We start from the raw sequence: 24,344 nt of genomic DNA, 5'->3' as shown, positions 1-24,344 counted from the left end.
CACTCGCTGTCTAAGCTAAAGGAACCATCATCACACACTCAAGAGCAAGAGAGGGGGAGAGAAGAGAGGAGGACATAGAGGTGGGGGAGAGAGAGAGAGAGAGGGGGAGAGAAAGAGAGAACAAGAGAAAGTCCAGACTATTGGGACTCTGTTCCTCATCACTTGATGTTAAACCCCATATTTAACACAAGGTCTTGGACCAATCCCAAGAAGCAAAGCTTCACAGCTGCTCCTGCAAGAAGCAGTGCCATAGGCTTTCTTGACCTTCATTAACCAGGTGATCTATCGCTCATGTTAACTTGCTGATATATGGGCAGACAAAAAATACCGTCCCGGATTAGATGGTTGCAGTTTGTATAAGAACGTGGTGTGGTTATGCTCTAAGGCAACGAACACCACAGCTTACAGTTCGTCAACGCTTCAACCTGGAAGCAGAACTTCCTTTCATCGTACACACAGGTTATTTGGCAAATTTTCACCGCTTGTTCCCTTCCTGCTCTGCTGAAGACAATCTTCCGACTGTTCTGCAGATACCAACAGCTGTCTCCATCGCCTCTCCCAAGTGGTCATTCTTCATCTCTTAACGTGTGAATCTGTGTTGGCAGACTACTCACCCCTAGAGAGGCATCACAGCTAATAATAATAATAATCCTTGCATTTGATACAGCATCTCGTCAACCTCCAGAAGTGCTTTACAGGATATACCGGAAGGTGAATTGACTGTATATTTTGCGGGCGAATTGCGGCAGCCGATTGCGCACAGCAGCGTCCCACAAACGGTCGTGGAATGACCACGACCGTGTGTGTGGAGTAAGGAAACTTGCCCAACATTTCGTCCCACCCGGGAATCGAACCCAGGTCCGCTCACTCGCGAGGCGAGCTCTCTAACCACTGAGCTACAGGACTCCATTGCATTGTGTCTTCACCCGACCTTCCAAACATGCAGAAAACTTTCCAGATAGAGTTCATGACCCAGTGAGAGAGAGAGAGAGAGAGAGAGAGAGGTCAGGAATGAGAATCTAACATGAAACATTCCAGATTATTTTGCTCTCAAAATTCAGTGTGGATTCCAAGAATTCCACATCAAACTACACTGCTGGGACAGATAGTAAGTGCATTTTTTCAAGGTGTCTGATACACGCGGAAACCCATCACCGCTGCTTAAGCATATCCAGGCCAAGCTGAAAATTCCAGGCGTCCCACCTACACATGGAAATCCCAGAGATAGATTGGTTGGAATGGATTGCGTTCTCTCTCTCTCTCTCTCTCTGGAGGGATACATCCTGTTTACATAATTCTGGAAAGAATTAAGCACAGGTTGGCGAGAGCCAAGGCTTGTGGGGAGGCCAGTACGTGCATTGGGGCAACTGTTGGGCGTCTAACCAGCTAAAACCGCACAGCTTGCCATCGAGAGCACTGTCTGGCAAGCTTTCCTGCTGTTTGTCCAGCAAGGACCATCCTATCCGTTAGGGCTTTGGCTTCCTGGGTTAACAGGACATTGATGGAGGGAAAACCACTCACACACAGTTGAGGCACACGACTCTCATTCACGGGTTCCCAACAAAACAACATTTATTTGTTTTTCTGAAGACCAAAATGGCATAACATACTGTAGTCCAAGCTCAACTGCATTGAGAACGTTAACAGTTCAATTGCAAAAGAATTTACCTCAAACCGAAGCAAGCAAAATGCAACAGATATATATATATATATATATCTTCAGTGCAACACAACAACACTTCAGGAAGTAAATTGTAAGCGCTTTGCGCAATTTTAAAAAACATTTAAAAATAACAATGGCCTTGGGCTGTTTCCGTTAAACGACGGTTTTGCTTGCGCACGTTCTTACAAAGGACCGACTGGTGAAAAATACACTGTCGATCTGCTGCCACAAGTCCTGTTCTTCTCCTCAGTCTTTTCTTCTCCTCAGTTCCTGACCTCCTGGACTCAATTTTTTGCTCGCTTTCTCTGAGAATCAACTGTCTTCAGCGATTTCTGCCTTTGTCTCTTTCGCGTATTCAAGACCGACGGCTCCCTGGAAAGAAAGCGACAGCAGGAAACAAATAATCATTTTTTTTATTCAGTTCATTCATCGATCGCTTTTCTGGGGCGAATAAGCCCTTCAAGAAAATTATTATTTCAATTAACTATCTGACGCAGCAGCTTGATGCTGTGTTGAACGGCTATTCTGGAAGAAGGAGATGTCCAGAAGATGTAATAAGGCGCTGTGTCAAACGGTCTCAGCTGAGTACTATTCATCCAATCCAATCTTGTGATCTTAAAGCAAATATTAAGGTTAAATGTGATTCTTCGCATCAAGAGAACTGAGGTATAAAAGGGAGAAACATTATTATTATTAATATTGAAGGTGATCGAGACCTCTACGATCTGTTTTTGATGAGTTGATTTGAGAATTCATTTTATTCAAAGGATTTCATTATTTTGAATATAAAACCTCCCTCTGAGTTTTACGAGTCTGCCTGGCCAATAAATATCTGGTCATACATTAAGGGCAGTTTTTGTGCTGCCATTAAAATGTGGGAGTAGATATTTAACTCCACACTCAAAGAAAATTGGATTAAAAATGTGTTTTCTTTGAAACAACCCTCAGTATTTTTTGATTTGCGTTGACTAATGTAATTCTAGGACACGGTGAACATTTGTTTTTAGACCAAGTGTATTTAATATTATGGTTAAACCTAATTATTGTTAATGGGTCTTGTTAAGTATGTTTGAACTTGGCCCACAACAGTACTCAGCTAATGTTTTAATATAGTTCCTGAATTGGGTCCGTAATGCAGGATTGCAGTCAAAGTCATCAAAAGTAACTGTAAGTTAATAATAATAATAATCTTTGCGTTTGACACAGCGCCTTATTACATCTTCTGGACATCTCAAAGCGCTTTACGGAATGCGCTGTAAAGTGAATTCATTGTATATTTTGTGGGCAAAACGCACAGCAGCGTCCCCGCAAACACAAAAACCTGCCCCAATGACCCACTCTGTCTTTACAGGACCATTTTGGACGTCAGTTTTTTTACAGCAATAATTCACCATTTTACTGCTAAGGAAGCCAGTCGTTTAGTTTCACAAAAAGAAAATAATTTGAATGAGAGACAACACTTTATCGATCCGTTTTAAAATGACTGCCTTTGCAGACGAGTGCACTTTAGTGATGCGGTTGAACACTTTATCACAACACACGCACACAAACTCCGATGTAGTTGTCGTTAAGCTCACACCGAGTGGCAAGAAATTCACAAATGCTAAGTGTCAGAATTCATAACACTATCAATAATAATCCTTGCATTTGATCCAACGCCCACTGCAGAAGCCATGGCTCCCCTCTCCTCGATCCTAAATGCTGCTCTTTTCAAGAAATTATGTTATAAAGGCTACCAGTGTCATTTTATAGGTAACACGCCCGATTGAGATTTGAACCATTGCCATATTTGCTATACTATTTCAGCAAGTAATGTGTTTTCAGAGCCATAGGCAGAGAGCTTCAAATGGTGAGGCTTAATCACACTTTACGAGGTGTTAGGAGATGGAACTCCTCAACAAAAAGCGGTTCACGCAACTCCCCGAAGCCTTGGGTTTTATGGTTATAAGGTTGGGGCACAAAGAGAACCAGAGGGAAAAAAAGACTCTTTCACGGCTGACTCTCTTTTCCGTTGAAAGCTCGTCACTCGCAGATCGTTAAAAGCGGTTTTTCATAGCCACTGGTATCAGGTTTGGAGCGAGAGAAACTGTGAGAAACATTTGAAATGTGGGAATCTCCATTTTCGGGTTTAATGGGGAAATCTGCTGTTTGGATACGTCGTCTCTCTGTGTTGACTGAAGTGATCGTTCGCCAGCAAAATATCAACAATTCTACAACAATTCAGTCATAAGACAAGACTTTGTTTATGAGGTACTCCAAACAATAATGAGAATCCTCGCTTTTGCTGTAGAGCCTTTCCCGTCGGGAGGACGTCCCAAATCGTTTCACCAGGATTTAATGTGAAGCGTAGTGGCTGTAGTTATGGGTGAACACAGCAGCCAATTTGCACACAGCAGTGTCCCACAAACAGCCATGAAGCGAGTGACCGATTTTATTTGGGGGGATGTTGACCAGGTTCGCAGGAGAATCTCTTCTCTTTTCAACGTCCACCTGAACAGGCAGATGGGACCTCGGATTGACATCTCATCTGAAGGCCGGCACCTCCGACAATGCAACAACCTCCTCCCCCCACCACCCCCACCCCCCCGGGACTGCATTGGAATGTCAGCCTAGACTATGTAAGTTCAAGTCCCAAAGTGGGGCATGAACCCAAAACCCTCCGACAACAACTTGCAGAGCGGTTAAGGTGAGACTGAGCCAGCTCAGTGTACTTGACACAAAAATGGAGATTTAGTGAAGCATTCCAAATGTTTGGAAAACACAAGGATGAGAGCCTCTGCAATGCACCCCCCCTGTGTGTCGTGCGCACAGATTATTCCCCCAAAACTGCGCCTGTGCATTAATTCAGTGCTGAAGCAACGAACCGTTCAACGTAATCACCGAGTGCAAACATTCAAATCTCTTCCCTCTTCTATCACGTCCTTCCAGAAATCTGTGCGGGTCCATAGCAAATAACGTTCAAAATAGTACGTTCAAGAGCCGAGGAAACCAAGCACAGAAAATGGACTATCGCAAGCGAGAGGACCTGGGTTTGATTCCCGGGCAGGACAGGGCAAAATGTTGGGCAAGTTTCCTTACTCCACACACACGCCTCTGTGTACCAACAGTGAGTAGGAACCCGGTTGTTAGTCGATTGGAGGATCACTTTTCCGCAGGAGAGAATTCCTTCAGAAAAAAAATTAATAAATTGGCCACTTCAATCCACGGCCGTTTGTGGGGACGCTGCTGTACGCAATTGGCTGCCGCGTTTCTCCCACAAAATATACAGTCACTTCACTTTACAGTGTATCCTGTGAAGCGCTTTGAGACGTCTCAAAGACGTGATAAGGCTCTATATCAAATGCAAGGATTGTTATTATTATTGTTGTTGTTGTTGTTGTTGTTGTGGCCAGCCTGCCCCACAACTTCCTAAACCCAAATCACGAGGGACACCTACATGATTAAGAAACTGCATCATTGGAAACAACAAGATTGGTAGCTCGCGTTTCCTGCTCGTTCTGCTCTGTCTCGTTTCTAAGGCAACCGAAAATAAATTTTAAAAAATTGTTTGGAAGCAGCCAGCTGCGAATAAATAATCTGTGCTTCTCCTCCTCTCTCCCCCCCCCCCCCCCCACCCCCAACCACTCCATCGCTCATGTTTCTTCCTGCAAACACGTTACAAAAGAGGCCGCTGTTAATTACGAGTTGCGGTTTTATCTTCAAGGCGCTCGGTGCTTATCGCAAAGTAAATTAACTTTCCAAAACCAACAGTGGGAATGGTTTCACATCATCATTAGACTCTGAAAGAGTCTGTCAGGCTTTCAAAATAAAATTAGTCAATTAATAGTCTGAAATATCTTTTGCGGGGGGGGGGGGGGGGTTGGCGGGGTGGGTGTGAGCTCAATGGAGAGCTCCCCAAACAGTCATTAAGTACCTGCTGTTCGGTTCAGGTACAATGTGGGTGACGTGAAACTGGTGATTTACACACTGGATCGAGCGTGTAAAGCTCAACATGATGAAAAAGTTCAGCTGAGTGGAACTGAATCATTTTGACATTGTTCCTTATTCTTACCCAAATGTTACTTATAACCTTCAGCGTTGAGTCTTGGGTCAACTGTTTCATTGATTTTTTTTTGGATAAAGCCTAAATGAAGGAGAAAGGTCCATTGTGCAGGACGACAATGGACCTTTATGTCAAGCCTTTTCACGTCAAGAGAGCGTCTCCTTCACATGGGTTGACCAGGAGCCTAACCCAGGGGGTGTGGGGAGGAGAGGTGACTTAAGGCACGGACCTGGAGCTTAGTGGCTACAACACTTGCCTGGCAAGTGAGAGAACCTGGATTCAATTCCCAGACAAGCGATCCGCCAATCCACTCGACAACCGGGTTCCTACTTACAGAGGCGTGTGGAGTAAGGAAACTTGCCTAAGGTTTCGCCCCAGTGAGCAAGGTTTCCATTACGTTTTAGACAAGAATGATTAAAAGTAAAGCCTGTAGGACTAAAGGAGTTAATTAACACAGGTAGCTGCTGGTTCTGGTATTCCCAAAATCCACTATGTGGGAGAGAAAGAGGAAATATGTTATTGATCTGGCTTTTTAATTTGCTGTATCCCCAATTGGCTCCAGTTCATAACACAAAACTAATCGCAATAAGGTTTGGTGTGAACAAAAAATATTTGAAATAAGAACTGTACCAAACCACCAGGACTAGGTTTGCTATAATAATAATAATAATATAATAATCCTTACATTTGATAATAGAGATTTTCACGTCTTCTAGACATTTCAAAGCGCTTCACAGAATAGACTGTAAAGTGAATCGACTGTTAATTGTTTTGTAGAAGTTCATCCTAAACCCTGCACCCTCGAATTCAAGATCCTCACCCTCACCTACAAGGCCATTCACGGCCTCGCTCCCTCCTACCTCTCCGACCTACTATCCCCCTACCTACCCGCCCGTACCCTCCATTCCTCTGGCTCCGGTCTGCTCCACATCCCCCACCCCAACCGCCCTACTATCGGTGGTCGGGCCTTCAGCCTCTCAGCCCCGAGGCTCTGGAACTCCATCCCCCAGTGCCTTCGCCGCTTCCTCCCTTTCCTCCTTCAAGGCCGGTCTCAACACCTTTCTCTTTGACCGTGCCTTCAGCTCCCCTCTCGACTCTCTACCCCCTCCTCGCTCCCTCCCTCCCCTCACCCTGACCATTTCCCCCCAATGCTCGGGTCCTGACCCAACTGTACAGCGCCTTGGGACGTCCTCCCGACGTGAAAGGCGCTCAATAAATGGAATCTTGTTGTTGTTGCAGCGAATGTACACTATACACTTTCTCCTGATTCTCACAGGACTCCTGATCGCACCTTATTACGCCTTCGAGAAGTTTCAAAGTGCCTCACGGTGTGTTCTGTGGTACTCACTTGTGCGGTGATTGAATGGACTCCTGAGAACCTGAGAGATCTTGGCAGATGTCAGAGTTGGAGCTGCACAAACTGAGAGAAGAGTTACAAGTTACATTTGATACAGCGCTTTATCACATCTTCAAGACGTCTCAAAAGCGCTTCACAGAATATACTGTAAAGTGAATTGACTGTGTATTTTCTATAACAACACTGGCACGTATCTCAAGTGGTTGAAAACCAACAACCATGATTTCTCTCTCTTTCAATTGTCAAATAGCCTTCTTTTTGGTCCCACGTATGAGAAGAGGAGAATCTACATTACACCAGAGGTTTTGCAGGATTTTCACAAAGGGACTTTCAGGATCAGTAAAGAGAGTTCCTGGTGAATAGACAGTGTGTGACATGCTGCGCTGTAGCTGTTACACACTGAGACAGTAACGTGTCTTTTCACATCAGGGCTAACTGACAGGCTGCTGCTAGAAGCAACGACTGCTGGCACAAACGTGACACTGAATGATGCTGTCAGCAAGCACACTCCAGCAAGCCACTAAATAAGAATGAAATCACAAGAGTACAGACAGACGTAGAATGACAAGGAACAAGAACAAGCCATTCAGCCTTTTGGTTTGTGCTGAGTTAAGACGAAACCTTCGGCAAGTTTCCTTACTCCACACACACACACTCACACAGACACGCGCGCCTCTGTTTACCTAGCAGTACTAGGTAATTGTTAGTCGATTGACGGATCACTTTTCCGGGAGTAATAATTTAGTCACTCAATCTACAAGTGTGCAGCCACGTTTCGCCCACAAAATATACGGTCAATTCACTTCACAGTATATTCTGTGAAGCATATTGAGACGTCTCGAAGACGTGATAAGACGCTATATCAAAATGCATGTATTATTATTATTATAGTCGAACTCAGCCAGGCCAGTACTAGGTTTACAAAATGTCTGACTCAAAAAATAGGGAGGAAATAAAATTCAGTCTGTGGTCCTAATGGACATGTGAGATCAGCTTTGGGCTCCCTCTAATATCCCAAGGGTTGAATATAATTCTGACGATTGTGGTTCAGATTCGCAAGAGTATTTGGCAGCATCGCTGGAACTACACTTCATGTAAAAGAGAAAACCGGATCAAATGTCTTCAGACGAGAAGATGTGCCTGGGTGAGGAAGGTAAGAGCAAGAAAATGCAATGTGTTTGATCTTTGGTACTATCAATCTGGCAGCAAAAGTGTTGACAGTTTTGAGAAGAAAATGACAAATATCCAGTGCTTCATTCAGACAGACCTTTGTAATGCTTTAATCAGTGGTGATAACACAGAAACCTCCACCCACCCTCCTAATGCTCACTGGCTTGAATCTAGTTCTGGCTTCCTGCCCCCAATGGAACTTTCATCAAATGCGCTAATTATTGTATGGTTTCACACGATCAAAATAATCCTTGCATTTGATAAGAGCGCCTTTCACACTGAGAGGATGTCTCCCCCCCCCACCCCCCACACACACACACTAAAAAAACTAATAGTCAGAAACAATATATTTTCACATAGCTTTTTCCTTCTTTGATATTTGCTCATTATGGCTAACTTGTGCTGGTATATTGTAACCAAACTTTGATAACCACTTTACTCTGGCGCACAAGGGTTTTAGTCTATCCAGCCACTCCCTCGTACTTCAACTGCCGCTAATCTCCGATTATTTTGCTTTTTAATTACAGTGATCCTTTCCTCTTCATGCTCTGAAATTTACTCCGTTACAGTCCAACACCCCTGCCTTTGACTCAGTCTATTTATTCTCCATCTATTCACACTGTAGATCTGGTAACGATGACTGAGAAATGACCCTTTTCTCACTGTTACTTACTCTATACTAAGTCCCAAAAATTTTCGGTCAAATATTGCAACACACCCAACCCCCAAGGACAAGTCTGGGCTGACCCCTGTTCCCCAGGGATCAAACTTCCGCAAAGATTGGTACAGACCAACTTTCTCTGCCCTTCTTTTCTGACAAATCATTTAATTATTAAAACCGAGAACTGATTAAAACCAAGATGACTTTGTAATTAAAGATCCTGGTTACACGGTCTCCTTTTCAAAAGGAGCCGAGGTTTAGGGTAGAAGTGTCTAAGTTGACCTTTGATAAGGGTTACCACCCCAGTTCCTGGACGGAGAAAGGTTCCGAATTGAATTGTAATTTACGTCGCCCACACCCCTGAAATCAAGGTCAACAGTTTTACCAACAGAACAAGTACGATACCGAATGTTAAGCAGCGAATCGATAAAATCAAAGTGACTGCTTTTATGCTGAGCTCAAGTCAAACTAGCCAGTCACAGCCTTATTGGCTCCACTCCCTGTGCAAATAGCTTTTCCCCAAAAAATCTGCAGTCAATTACAGTATATTCAAGGATTATTATTATTATTATTAAATAGTGTATGTAGTGCAAGTGGAAGACTCAGGAGCCAGGGGGTACTTTAATCCTCTAATTTCACCAATTTTCCTTGTCTCGCAAGAAATGACAAACTAAACGGACATAGCCATACCACAAACAAGAAGTGAACACGCAAATTACGTACATATGCTAACAATCTCTCTAAATGTCATTTTATACTATAATAATAATAATAATCCTGGCATTTGATACAGCGCCTCATCAGATCTTCGAGATGTCTCAAAGCGCTTCACAGAATATACTGTAAAGTGAATTGACTGTATAGTTTGTGGGCGAAACGCGGCAGCCGATTGCGCACAGCAGCGTCCCCACAAACCGGCGTGGGTTGAGTGACCGAAGTTGAAAGCTCCAGATAGTTGAAAGTGTTTCATTTCCCTGGTTAGCATTAGTGCTAAACAAGTTGTCTGATTATGATGGATGGCCAGCTGGGGATGCCCCAAGACCTGATGGACCATAAATCAAACAGATACTATGTCCCCTGGCTCCGAGCAGAGATGTGCAGACTAGGTTTCCAAAAGACTCTATTCGTTTGCAGAGCAGGCCAAGATGAAGAGCTCTTGTGGAAACCTGCCACGCCCAAAATTCACCAGATTTCTTTATAGCGGCATGAACTTCATCTTCTCTCTTCCCCACCCTACTCACCTGTGCTGGCGAGGACATCTTTGATCTGATTAAGTCAGGCTATAGCACTTTTCTCATCTCTTTGCCTTCTCAATACAATCCCACTTTCCTCCCTCCTCCCCCCCCCCCCCCACCCCTCTTTCCCAAAACAATTTTCCGCACCAAAATCTCCTCTACGTCAGAAGCGAACGGCACTTCAGGTACACAACGGGTTCCGTGGTATCAACTGCTATCACGGAGGTGGCACACATTTAAAATGGTTCAAAAAGTGGTAGCGTCTAAGAGCTTTGCAACTGCTTCAGCAGTTAGGTTAGAACGCTGTCTAAATGAGCAAAAATAAATGCCCAAAAAAGATGGAAGATTAGTCCGTCATTGAACAAGTTCATCTCCATTTGTACCTGGTGTGCGGTGCGCAAGATTGATGCTACTGCTTTTCCTGTAGGAACCTGTAGGAAAATAGGTGTTTTCCTATTCAACCAGTTATTCAACCAGGTTGAATAATTCATCAGGTTATCATCAGGCTAGCCGTAATGCCCACATGTATATAAAACACACTCCTGATACTGGGTCAGTAACAGACCCTACCCAGAAACACAAATCGTAGCTCATGATTGACGTCAGTCTGTTTGAGACGCTCGTTAAAAATTAAATTGCCTCTTTCAGAACCCCGGGCTGTTTAATATGGAACAATTCTTGGCTGAAAAGCAGCAGACAGACTTAAGAGCATAAGTATTAATGCTCATCGCTGATCGTCATCTGGAATCAATATCAAGAGTGCCGTGTGAAGAATAATACATTGTGGGCAGAAATGTGCGTCAGCCTAGCTTGGTTGGGAGTTGCTTATATGTTAAGGCAGAAGGTTATTATAATAATAATAATCCTTGCATTCGATACAGCGCCTTATCATATTGTCGAGACGTCTCAAAGCGCTTCCCAGGATACACTGTAAATTGGATTGACTGGATATTTTGTGGGCGAAACGCGGCAGCCAATTAATTGCAAACAGCAGTGTCCCACAAGCAGACGTGGATTGGATTGGGGTGAGGGAATCAAACCAAGGGCTTGAACCCACAAACTGGTTGTGAGGTATTAAGCCAGAGTTCCAGTAAAAGCTAAAGGTCCCATGCTACTACTTAAAAAGAAAAGTGAGTTTCTCCCAGTGTCCTCGCCAACAATCCCTGAGACAAAAGTGGTCATTCACTTCACGGTTGTTCGCGAGAAATCGCTGTGTGCAGATTAGCTTAGAGGCTTAGTGGTTAGAGTACTCGCCTCGTAAGCGAAAGGACCTGGGTTCGATTCCTCCAACACACATTTTTATTAAAATGAAAGTCCAAGGTCCCTTTTACTTTCATCCACAAAATATATGTCAATCCACTTTACAGGATATTCTGCGAAGCGCTTTGAGACGTCGCGAAGATAATGATAAGGCACTGTATCAAATGCAAGTATTATTATTATTATTAATAAAATAAAGCAGTCATCGCAGCCAGTTTTAAAAAAAATTCTGGAATCTTCAACCCGAAGCACGTTTGGTGATTTTACAGACAAACTAAGATGCAAATGCATTCGGGGTGGGTGTAGGAAAATGAACCACAGGTTCCAAAAAAACATTTGCAACCAAATCCAAGTCCCCGCCAAAATAAATTAACTTTAAAGTTAAATCATCAAATCCACCACTGTGGAGGAGAAGCAAAACAATTAAAAATCGTTCCGCTCTTTCAAGGATTCCATTAACGTTTCAGCACTAAATCAGAAACAAAACACTGATTATTTTCTTTACCACACAGCTTATTCTGATGTAATTTGTTTGAGGAGTCCCTCGATTTTAAAGGCATTCATAAAGCAAAAGTCTAAGCTTTGAGCTGTGGGAAGAGACGGACAGTGAAAGCCAAAATGTCCTTCAGTACTTTTTTTGTTGGTGGGCCGGTGACACACGCTGAAACCCATCGCCGTGCTGCTGCTGTGCGCAATTGGCCGCCCACAAAATATACAGTCAATTCGCTTTACAGTATATCTTGTGAAGCGCTTTGAGACGTCTCGAAGACGTGATAAGGCGCTGTATCAAATGCCAGGATTATTATTATTATTGAGAGTATCCAAACCATGCTCAGGTTTCTAGCGACTGCATGTAACCGGTAGCCGCACAACAGTAGACCCAAGTGACGTACGCTTTGGCAGCTGCAGGAACACTCGGAAGATACCTTTGGCGATGTGACATGGCGATAGACAAGGGCTGACCGCCAGCCAACCATTGTACAATGCAGATCCCCTGATCATCTGCAGTGAAGACGAGCCGAGCGGGGATTTACATTGTTACGTGAAAAGTGGCTTACATGGTTTATCTACATGGCTCCATCTGGCTCACTCAGTACAACATATGCCATCAATTATCCGAACAGTTTCCCTATCCAAACAGGGGTATTTCCTCACCTGTCTTCAATCGACTTAATTTAGGAACCTTAAGGGATCGGGACACAGGACATAATTTATTCTACACTATCTGGGCTAACAAACGAATATGGGATTCGGAAAGTTAGTAGCTGTCTGAACCGGAACAGCTCGGCCCTCTGATGGAAAATGTTTCTGTCGTAAAATGACAGTCATTTAATTAAGAAATATACAATACCAAGAGCCTAACAGAAACATAGCTATTATCACAGCAACTTTTCTAAATTGTTTAAGACTCTTACACGACTATATATGTCCAGCTGGATCGCTACCTTCTGATCGCAGGCACTTTCTCCAGACTAGAAAATAATAATAATCCTTGCATGAATTGAAGACATGATAAAGTGCTATATCAAATGCAAGGATTATTATGATGATGATGATGCTGGGTTACATTAGGTAACTCCAGATATGCTTCTCCTTATTCTTTGGCAAACGTTCAACTTCTACTTCAAAAAAAGATACTTATCATTACCTAAATGGTTGGAAATCATTGGGGAAAACTAAAACTTTCCTTTCTGTAGTAGCGAGGTGACCTTGCACATCCTGCTAAGTTGCACAGTAATTCACTTAATCATTGAAGACAAGCGCTCCCACAACAAGGATGAGTTTACAATCATAGTTTTGATCGTGGGAAGACCATTTGATATGGAGTTTGTAAGCCATTTAATAAAGATCAGGCAAAGATCAACTCTCTGTAGGGTTTTTTGTTTTTACTCGACTCCCTACAGGGCATCCTCTCCCGGTTCACTGTTCTACACGGCTTCCACTGCACTTAACACCGGCCACAAGAGATGGAGCGAACTGGTTTCCAGTCTGTCAAACAGGACGACTGTATTCCGTTATTGGGTGGATTCAGGCTTTGTGAGGCCAGTTAGTGATGGTCAGGCAGAAGGCTAAGACTTTTAACTTTGTGGAATACGAGTGAGTGGACAAGATTAAGCTTTAGATTGACAGCAGACTAGGAAATTACTGTACCCTCTCAGATCTTTGAGAAGGAGATCATTGGGGAGGACAAGTTTGCAGGGCTACGGGGAGAGAGCGTGGGAGTGGGAATGAATTGGACAGCTCTTTTTGAAGAGCCGGCACAGATATGATGGGCCGAATGGCTTCCATCTGTGCTGTATAATTCTATGATTCTACGGTCACGTTCTGTGATTCTGCAATAGTGTCCAATAAAGCTACTTAACCATCAGCATTAGCTTTATTATTCTGATCTTAACCCTAAACTCTCAAGCTCTGGAATACTCTTCCTCTATCCCTCCCTCTGCCTTGTCCCTCTGGTGAGGGGCGCTGTGTAAATGCATGTTGTTGTTCAACTACTAACGCAAGAACCTTACACGATTCAGAGCCGGAGTGCAGATAAACCAACACAACAAGGTTCACGCAACTGCCATGAACGTGAGGATCATTGGAGTCTCGATTTTGCTCCTCAGTCGGCTGAGAAGTACAAAAGGCGAGTGGTGGCAGCACAACAGTGAACGAGAGATTTTATTCACAACAGCTCTGCAACGCCAGCGTATTCCTCCACCCCCACCCCCCAACTATCGCAACGCGACTCTTCTCAAACGAACTAACGGCAGCCAAAACCGAGACCGCAGATGGGAAACAGATTGAAAACTCAACAGAAAATCCAAAGGAGGTATGACTCACTCCAGCTCATTCATCACAAGGGAAAAATAACTTGCGGAGGAGGTGTTGGTGGTGGTGGGAGGGGCAGAGGGAGGGGGATGGGTGGGGGAGAAATGAGGGGGAGAAAGAGAACTATATCTCTGATGCAGTATGAACTTGGTCACGCCCCACCTCTCCAGCGGCGTTTGCACCGAAAAACATCCGTGTTCAATGTGTTGTGTTGGCCCAGACTGGCTCAACCCGAGTGATTTTTTTTTGGGGGGGGGGTCAGCTGGATGTCTGACATACCATCGCCACGCTTCATGTGTCTCCAAGGCAACCAGAATTCCGCACATGCCTTCTACACATGGGAATTCCTGGCTCTGTCTGGAACCATGTGCAAGAGAAATCGTTTCGCAAATGTTACGACAATAACAACAATTTGCGTTTGCATTTGTACTGCGCCCTTCACGCGAGGTAGTGGTGGAGTCTGACCCCGAGCCAGGAGGGAGAGGGGGGGAGGGGGGAGGTGACCGTAAGCACCATCAAAAAGGAAGGTCTTTAGGCGGGATTCGAAAGTGGGGAGGGAGGGAGGGAGGGAGGAAGGATTGAGGGAGCGAGCAAATGTTATCCGACTCTGACCATCTTCCCCCCTTTCACTTTTGTTTGCAAATCACATCACACAACGAAGACACTAACGACAATAGGATGGAGGATGGGATATTTATCCCAAGGAAAAGCTCATCCAGTCACTCAGTGGGAATGTCTTTTTCTCCCTCCCTCCCCCCAAGAAAATATCATCCAATACCTCTAAACACACAGACACAGACTGCAATCCAAAGGCAACACCAATACCCCAATGACTATGCGCATTGCCTGCCATCCAAAGTCCTGACATAAATTCCCGAATGTTGTTCTCTGATTGATAGTTTGCTCGGAGGGGATTCAAAACTTGGTTGTTTTTTCCACGAACCAATCTCTGTGCAAAAAAAAATAAGCGCCTTTGAAACCAGTGCTAGGAGCCATCCCCCAGGAAGTCCGAACTATCATCAATCACGGCAGGATAAATAAGGCAAAGGCTGAGTGGTCCTTCCTAGCTGCACTTCCTTCTCTCTGAAGATAAATCATTTACAAACCCTTTCATGCTGCCTGTGATTTCACTCGAGTGTTGACGGGTCATTTCTGGTAGGCATCTGTGCATCTAGTCACTGCGCAATTACACTATGACTGAGCTCAACGTGAACACAGAGAAAGGTGCATTCATCACATCTGCCAAACACACTGCGAACATGTGGAGTCCTGTAGCTCAGTGGTTAGAGCACTCGCCTCGCAAGCGAGAGGACCTGATTTTGATTCCAGGGCAGGGCGAAATGTTGGAGCTTACTCCACACGATTCTGTGTATGTGGATCGCTTTTCTGGGGGTAATAATCCCTTCAAAACCAAAATAAGAAGAATATGGTCATTCAGTCCATTACACTGCCGTGCGCAATTGGCTGCCGCGTTTCGCCCACAAAACGCACGGTCAATTCACTTTACCGTATATTCTGCGAAGCGCTTTGAGACGTTTCGCAGACGTGACAAGGCGCTGTGTCAAATGCGAGGATTGTGAAACGAATTTAAAATATCTAGTATTTACTCCGAAACAGATGAATTAATACGTGGCCAAGGTATTAACACAATCGGCGTGGAAGCCAGGCGCAGAACAGGCTCCAGCAATGTTACTTCAGCTTGTCATCTCCCAGCCCAACCAGCACGGTGTTTGACTACATCTCTGGTAATATTACCGCAGCTCTCTCGCGCTGCCGCACTCAGTTACTCCACCCGAGCAGCTCTCACTGTTACGAAGCATATCTTTCAATCAGTCCACCTCCCTCCCATTGTCGGCCACACTAACTACTACAACAATGTAATCAGCAATTTATGTTCAAACAAAAATATTCGATCTCCCCACCTGTACTGCTTCTCTTGACTTGCCCAGCAGCGGGGCGGCCTGTCACCAGCACTGTCTTTTATAGCCTTGGATAGGTGGACAGATACAATACAACATTATAGGTCGGGCATTAATGTTCTCAATACAAAATTATATTGGGAAAGTGCCTTTCACGTCGGGAGGACGTCCCAATGTTTGTTAGGTCAGGGTATCACGAGATATATGTATGGGGCAAGGACGGGTAATTGGAGTTGAGGTACAGATCAGCCACGATCTTATTAGAGAATGGCGGAACAGGCTTGAGGGGCTGAATGGCCTTCTCCTCCTGTTCCGGTGTTCCTTGTAGGCCAAATTGTTGTCAAATTGTCAATTTAGCAGGGGTACGCCACTGCGCCTCGTAATTTTAGAAACAATAAAAGAGAGATAAGGCTCATCAGTATCGCGCAGTCACCCTGTAAGTGATTTTTGCTTCAGAACGGCTGGTCAGAGACAGACAAGTGAACTGACATGCTGAGTGGTTCTACAATGTCCACAGACAGGCACTACTACCAGGTAAGGGACGGTGTAAGTTACGAGTGAAGCTCCCACTGCAATTCAGCATCAAGGCAACAACAGCGTTAACAAAATTACATTTATTATGGCGCCTTTCACGTCGGGAGGACGTCCCAGGTTAGACAGCAGTTTTTACGCTGAACTTTCTTTGCGATTTCAGCTCACACGACACTGCAGCAATTGTTGATTTAATGTCTCATCCAGGGGGCGTCTTTGGATGAGACGTTAAATCGAGGTCCCGTCTGTCTGTTCAAGTGGGTGTCAAAGATCCAGTGGCGCTATTCGGAAAGAGAGGGGAGTTTCTGGTTACTCAGTCCGTAGCCGTTTGTGGGGCGTCGCTGTGCGCAGTCGTCTGCCGAGTTTTGGCCACAAAATATACAGTCACTTCACTTTATAGCATATGACTCTATCACCCCCATCCTCGCCCGACTCCACTGGCTTCCCATCACACAGAGGACACAGTTCAAGATCCTGGTCCTCACCTTCAAAGCCCTCCCTCTGGGACCCCTGTTTATCCTGTGAGGCGCTTTGAGACTCCTCAACAGTGTGATAAGGTGCTTTATCAAATGCAAGGATTATTATTATTATTATTATTATAATAATAAAACCACAGAAGCACCGGGAAAAGCAATACTGCTGCAGCGATAGCGAACTCTTGTCTAAATCACTGCGACACTGAAAGGCTTTCCAAAACAGCAGTCATGGTTGGATTAGTCCTTGCAGGCTTTGTTTGTTTGGAGAGTTATATGCTTACAAAAGCAATTTGTCCGAGGTTTATGGCAGAATGCACCTATCTGTTGTTTGTGTGCACAAGTCCCTGCGTTTGAACTCTAATGCCGCAAATGCTTTGTCAAAAAAACAGTAATCGCTGTGTTACACAAAAGAATTCTCAGTAGAATAGAGGCACGTGGAGCAATCCACTGCCAATTTACTGACGAGAGTCTTGCTCTGTCGTGGTGGAACTGAAGTGGTTCGATTTCTACCTGCTTTGTACAATACACATACACACACGACTTATTTCCCTCAATGTTTACTGTTTATATCCAGAAAATTGGCCATTTTAATGCAAGGATACAATGATGCCCACTTTAAATGTTTTGAGCTTCAAACGCACATTGGTGCCAAACCCATCTGTGGACACTGGCTCATGCCTCGGTTTGTTCCGGCAAGCATTCAATGTCCTCCAACACAGATTATGGGATAACGAAGGACAATTTATACAGTGCCCTTCACGCGAGGTAGTGTCTCGGAGCGCTTAACAAGGGCATAGTCTGACACTGAGCCATGGAAAGAGAGGTGACCATAGCAAATGGTTGTAGAGGAAAAGTCTTTCGGTGCAATCGATCTGAAAAAGGACATCACAAGCTGAGCTCAAACCTTTGCTTACTTGACGTGCGCAAGCGTACACTCTCCAGCAGGAGTTAACGGACAATAATTAAGAACAGAACCAGAGTAATTTCTCTCTCTCCCCGCCCATACCCACACATGCAGTGCCATAGTCGTAGCATTTTACCACAGTCCGGGGCCAAGACCAGCCGATTTGACACAGACCAGACACGAAACAACATACGTCACTTTCTTTAATAAAAGCAGAAGTCGCTGGAACCACTCAGCAGGTCAGGCAGCATCTATGGAGAGAGGAAAGTGACTTAACGCCAGAGTTCTGATGAAAGGTCATCGATCTGAAATGTTAACTCACTTTCCTCTCTCCAGAGATGCTGCCTGACCTGCTGAGTGTTCCCATTTCTATTTCCGAGTTCCATCATCTTGCAGTATCTTGTGAATTGACTGTACATTTTTGGGGTGAATTAAGAGTAATTGAGCAGGATGCCTTTCTCACGTGCAGGAAAACCTGGGGCAGATGTCCTGGAAATTTAAACAGAAGCACACTCCGAATCCAATGCTCCCCTGAATCACTGGTTAGCCAACGCAAAAATAAATAAAAGATAAATTTGATTTGAATAAGCGAGTGCCCGTCCAGTAAGGGTTAGCCAAGTAATCAGGGAACGATTTATTTTCTTTGCGTGGGAGCGAGCTCTTTTCCCGACCAAATCTCTTAAGCGATAATTTGTCTTAAGGTTAAGGAGCTCTCTCTGGCAGAGATAAATGCTACAACATTACATGTCAAAATTGGATCCCTATTTCAAAGGTTCCCAAAATGTTAAACGTCCGGAGCAAAGCCGTTACAGAATGATTATAAACGAATATGGTCTGTGTCCAACTGAAATCGATCTTGAAGCCTAAACACATTTGTCTTACAGAAGCCAAAGGAGCCGGCAAAAACCCTTTTTTAATTTGGTTTTGTCCCTCAGGAAACCAGAGAGGCGAGAGATTAGCATCAATCTGAATTTTATTTTAATTACACAACAGCGTGAGGCTGGTTAGCAGAGTGACGGGTTGGGGGGGGGAAACACGTTTCCAAAACTGCAGCCGTTCCAATTTATTCAGCAGAGGAAACCTCCGTTGTGTGCAGAATTGCTGACAGTAAATGAATAATAAATGAAATACTAATCAAGAGGCGTTGCTTTGTGAATTGAAATTGATAAAGTACGTTGCTTATCATTGCACCGGGCCGTTTGCATTGAGAACAAGGATCCCCATTTCGAATGCCCCCAAAACTTTAAATGTCAAAACATCGCCCCAATTCCCAACTCGGGTCCAAATCCCCGACTGCCCAGCGCCTTGGGGACGTCCTCCCGTCGTGAGAGGCGCCGTGTAAATGTAAATGGTTGCTGTTGTTATCGTTTGAACGCCTTCGATCTCTCAGAAGAGCTCCCCAAAGATTTCACACGAAATTACAAAGATGGAACATCACGAGGAGAGAAGATGAAAAGTGGGACACAGATGATGCTGGTTGCTAGGAGGTTAAAGGATGCCTCGCTATCCGAACTCCCTTTTCAAAATATCTAAGCTGTGAACAGTCAGGATTATCGAACAACAACAGCCCCATGTTGTTTTTTTTAATTAATATTTGTTCTTAAAGCAGCGAGTGTTGGCATCATTGATGGGACAAACTGGGAGGGAGTATTGAGCTGTCGACAGCGCAAAGGAGTTGGTTCATCGGGAGACCCGGTCAATAACACAGGACGCTGCTTGAGGGCCGTTCGAGAACGTGACAATGTGAGGAAGGTCAATCAACATCAGGAGAGGTCAGTCAGTAACAAGGTGTTGCTTTGGGAGCAGGCACTGAACCCGACTAACACTGGAAACTGTAATGCATTTACATTTCAATCAACTACTGTCACAGAACTCACGTCTTCCCCCGTAATCACCAGGAGCAGCACGGCGTAGACACACGGAATACGTCTAATGTCGCCCACACAATACACAGTCACCACACTTTGCAGTGTATCCTGCGAAGCGCTTTGAGATGTCTCGAAGGCGAGATATGCGCTGTATCAAAATTATTACTATCATTATGGAACACATCTGCATGGTACTGGGAAAGATTTTGCACTATCTTTGCCGTCGATCGAGGCATGAGGCAGCAGGGGGACTTCCTGAGTCAGTTAGGATGAGGCACGTGACAGAAATGCTAATTGGAATATGGCTGTGTGCTAAAGACTGTGATAATTTGGAGCTTCCGCCTTCCATATAGATGCTACCACAGAGAATATAATACCACCAATAATAATAATCCTTGCATTTGATATAGCCAAAGAGAGGGAGGTGGAGTGGGGATCCATGTATTACACAATGGCAGTGACATTTGGCAATAGCACTACAGTTTATTCTGGAGAATAGAGAGAGAGAGAGAGAGAGAGAGGACAGCACAGGCCCAAAAAGGGTCCAATCCTCAAATTCTTTGCAAATTGGCTGCCGCGTTTCGCCCGCAAAATACGCAGTCAATTCGCTTCGCGGTACGTTCCGTGAAGCACTTCGAGGCGTCTCGAAGACGGGATAAGGCGCTCGAAACACGATCAAAATTCTCCCAGAGGAGAACCCAATGTCAGCGAGGTGACACCCAACTTACTTACCTGGCTGTTGTCGAGGGTGAATTGAGAATCGTGGGAAAGGCAGCGGGTTGGAACTCTGGAGTCTCCTGCCTCGGCAGTGAGCTGCTGCTAACTAATTCATCCGACACGTCTGTCTCGCACTGAGGTGTCTGTTCTACAGTACAGTCTAGCACCTCGCTCTCCACATCACTTTTTCCTGCAAGGAAAAAAAAACCTCCCAATTAAGACGGGGGAAGAACATTTCGCCCACAAAATACATAGTCAACTCGCTTTACAGTATATTCTGTGAAGCGCTTTGAGACGTCTCAAAGACGTGATAAGGCGTTGTATCAAATGCCAGGATTATTATTATTTATATAAAGAGACAGAGCCCTAAAGCAGGGCCGAGCACAGTTTACTGTGCCACCAAAATTCCTTGCCAGTGTCTTTTTTTTCAGCTGTTTCATAAAATCTTAAGCGATAATTAAGTTATTTATTTAACCTCGACTGTCCAGCGCCTTCAGACATTCTCCCGACGTTAAAGGTGCTATAACAAATATAATTTGCTGTTGTTGTTACCTGCGAAGGTTAAAAATATCCTTCGATCTTGCTTTCTTTTTCTTCACACTTCACTTTCCTCTCGTTCCCTCTGTTCTTCAGTTTGTCGATCAGCTGCTGAAACTCTCTCTGGTGCTTCTTGCCTATGAATGTTAACACGGCAACAATATGAGAGGAACATTTTAGAATAATAATAATAATAATAATAATCCTTGCATTTGACGCAGAGACTTATCACGTCTTCGAGACGTCTCAAAGTGCTTCACAAGATATACTGTGAAGCGAACTGACAGTATGCTTTGGGGGCAATATTTTTGCTTTAAAGTGGCGCTTGAAATAGTCCAATGAACAACAAAATTACATTTGTATAACGCCTTTCATGTCGGGAGGACGTCCCGAGGAGCTGGACAGTCATTGTTTCTGAACAAGGAAGTGAATCGCTCACGGAGCCAATGTTGTTAAGACAACGAGGCTATAAAAGTAATCGTCGTTGCATTTGCTATAGCATCTTTCATGGGAGAACATCCCACAGCACTTTAGAAGATTTACTGTCAAGTGTAGTGACTGTATTTTGTCGATCATGTCAGCCAATTTGCGCACATCAATGGCCCACGAACATCCATAAAATTTCCAGGGTGGGGGCGGGTGGAGGGGATTGAATACCTAGGACACCAGGGGAAACTCCCTGCTTACTTTCTACAGTTTATAACTGAACGTGTTTAAGCCTCTAAACAACAGACAAGATACTGCAGATGCTGGAAATCTGCAATAAAAACAGAAGTCGCTGGGAACACTCAGCAGGTCAGTCAGCATCTATGGAGAGAGGAAAGTGAGTCAACGTTTCAGGGTGATGACCTTTTGTCAGGAATCTTTAAACTGCTTTCTTAGCAACATCAACTTGTATTTATACAGCGTCCCAGAGCGCTGTTTAAGCTGCTGACGTGCACAAAAACGTACAGAAGGGGTTTAATGCTCTGCATCGCACACAATGTGTTTCATCTCCGGACCGCAAGCTTCTGTGTTTCGTTTGGAGGATAAAACATCACAGCTGGGTGACAGTCTGTGAAGGGAACAGTGAAACAAACAGATGCCAGATGCAGGAGGAATGTTATCAGACGAGATGGAATAGCCTGCAATAAGGTTTCCTAGCAAAAAGGCCTCAAACAGCCTGGAGTCTGCAGTTTGATGACTAGACAGATGTACACTGTCTGCACGAATAGCGCAATAAAGATTTTGTCAGGGAGAGCGTGCGTGAGGTGCTTAGAAAGAGAGTGAAATCTTGTGATGGCTGAGTGAATACGTGTGAAAGAATGTCAGCAAATGGACATGGTTGGAACAAAGATAATCCTCCTGCTCAGCCCATCACGCACACTTAACTTCGGACCAAACTGGGTGAAAATGTTAGATGGGGAGTAAAGGTCCCTTCACAGGGCAGGTCAGATACTGTACAATCCAATTAACGTTTATATGGGGCCTTTCGTGTGGAGAGAATCTTGTGGTAGAGTCCCAGAGCGCTTGACAGTGGCGGAGCACGACGCTGAGACGGGGGGGAGAGAGATGATGGTGGGCACTGTCGAAGAGGAAGGTCTTCAGGCTCGAAGATGGGGAAGGAAGGGGCGAGGCGGAGAGGGGGATAGAGGAAGAGTGTTCCAGAGTTTCGAGGCGTAGCGGCCGAAAGCTCGGCCACCAATGGTGGAACGGAGGACACGAGGGACTTGCAGGAGGTTGGAGCCACTCAATGCACTTTACAGTATATCCTGTGAAGCTCTTTGGGATGTCCTCCCTAAGTAAAAAGGCGCTATTCCAAATAGAAGGATTATTACGATTAAGTTATTGTTTTTCAGATTGGCTTTGAAAAGACCTAATAGTTGAGGGAAGACTACGTAATTTGGCGAGCGTCTTATCAAAATAGTGATCGGTGGAGTTCTACATTTGGTCGAAATTTTCCTGGATTAAACGACAAAGTAAAAAAAAAACAAGTAGGACGCATGAGCGAAGAATGTCTAACTGAGCAAACTAATGAAAGCTGATTAATGTCTGAGAAACTGTCAGACACTCAGCAAAAAAAAAAGGACACAATTAAGAAAATAAAGCAGAAAGTTTTATCTGGAGGAGATCTGGGTTGGAAAACACGGAAGTATTGGGTAATTGACATTGTGCGCTCAAAGATTTCATTTGGGTCATTAGACGTAGAGATACACGATGTATAAGTGCTCATTAGTGAAACAAGCCGGGACTTTAACGTGTTTCATATCAAGACAACGGTAAAACAGGTCACACTAATCCTTCATAAAAAAAGTTAATTGACTAAATATAATGTGCGTTGTCCAAACAGATTAACATTGGACTTTATTACTGAGGTGCATAAGGATAGAATTGAGCACAGCTATGATCCCAACCCCTCTCCAGGCTGGAATTCCCTGCTGATTCTCATAGTCCAGGCTCACACTTGGCCACCCGAGTGACGTACCAGACATGGAATGCTGTGGAATTGTACCGCAAGCTGAATTATGAGACACGGGGAGATAATTGTGAGACAGGGCGTCCTGTAGTTTAGTGGTTAGAGCACATGCCTCGCAAGCGAGAGGACTCCGGGTTCGATTCCCGGTCAGGGCGAAACGTTGGGCAAGTTTCCTTACTCCACACACACGCCTCTGTTTACCAGCAGTGAGTAGGAACCCGGCTGTTGGATCGCTTTTCCGCTTATTTCCAAAAATAAATAACGCTGCTGAGCGCAATTGGCTGCCGTGCTTCGCCCACAAGATGCACAGTCAATTCACTTGACAGAATATTCTATGAAGACCGATGAGACGTCTCGAAGACGTGATAAGGCGCTGTATCAAATGCAAGGATTATTATTATTATTAGAAAAAAACACCAGAGAGTAGGTCGAAAATAAGGCGGCAGCCTTGAGCACAGTGAAAAGACATTAGTCATGCATGTGAATACACAAACATTCTGCTTTACAACAGGGAATTCTGAGCCAAGGCACGGGCTGTTAATAGTTTTATTCAACTCAAGACTCATCTTTCACTCGCAGACAACAAACAACCAAACACGAGCCTTACTAAAGCTAAAACTTTGCCATCGACCAGTGGTTCAGAATAATTGAGGGGATGTTTAATTTTATACTGTTTAGGCAACAGCGGCAAAACAAAAATAAGGAAATCTTATCCCTTCGTTAAAACCCAGGTCC

General features: G+C 44.5%; 1 protein-coding gene across 3 annotated transcripts in view; it reads right to left on the bottom strand.

The window, feature by feature from the left end:
• Nucleotides 1-1,546: 1,546 nt before the first annotated feature.
• The window catches only part of rad18 (RAD18 E3 ubiquitin protein ligase), a 51,503-nt gene continuing 28,705 nt past the window's right edge, over nt 1,547-24,344 (bottom strand). The window contains exons 10-13 of one of the 3 annotated variants that reach the window (XR_006085426.1): nt 21,170-21,291; nt 20,633-20,807; nt 7,054-7,125; nt 1,547-2,035 (exon numbers count right to left, since the gene is read on the bottom strand). Coding sequence is in view for 1 of the 3 variants with exons in the window: in XM_042339654.1 (XP_042195588.1) it covers nt 21,179-21,291 (113 nt within the window). In the remaining 2 variants the exon portion in view is untranslated. Of the gene's footprint in view, nt 2,036-7,053; nt 7,126-20,632; nt 20,808-21,168; nt 21,292-24,344 lie in introns of those variants that run through there. The other 2 variants (XR_006085427.1, XM_042339654.1) reach the window with 2 other exon arrangements.

Source organism: Callorhinchus milii, unplaced genomic scaffold, assembly GCF_018977255.1.
Source record: "Callorhinchus milii isolate IMCB2004 unplaced genomic scaffold, IMCB_Cmil_1.0 Scaffold12, whole genome shotgun sequence".
In the NCBI taxonomy this organism is placed as follows: Eukaryota; Metazoa; Chordata; class Chondrichthyes; order Chimaeriformes; family Callorhinchidae; genus Callorhinchus; species Callorhinchus milii.
Note: the sequence above shows the minus strand (reverse complement) of the source record. Positions and strands in the feature narration are given on the sequence as shown.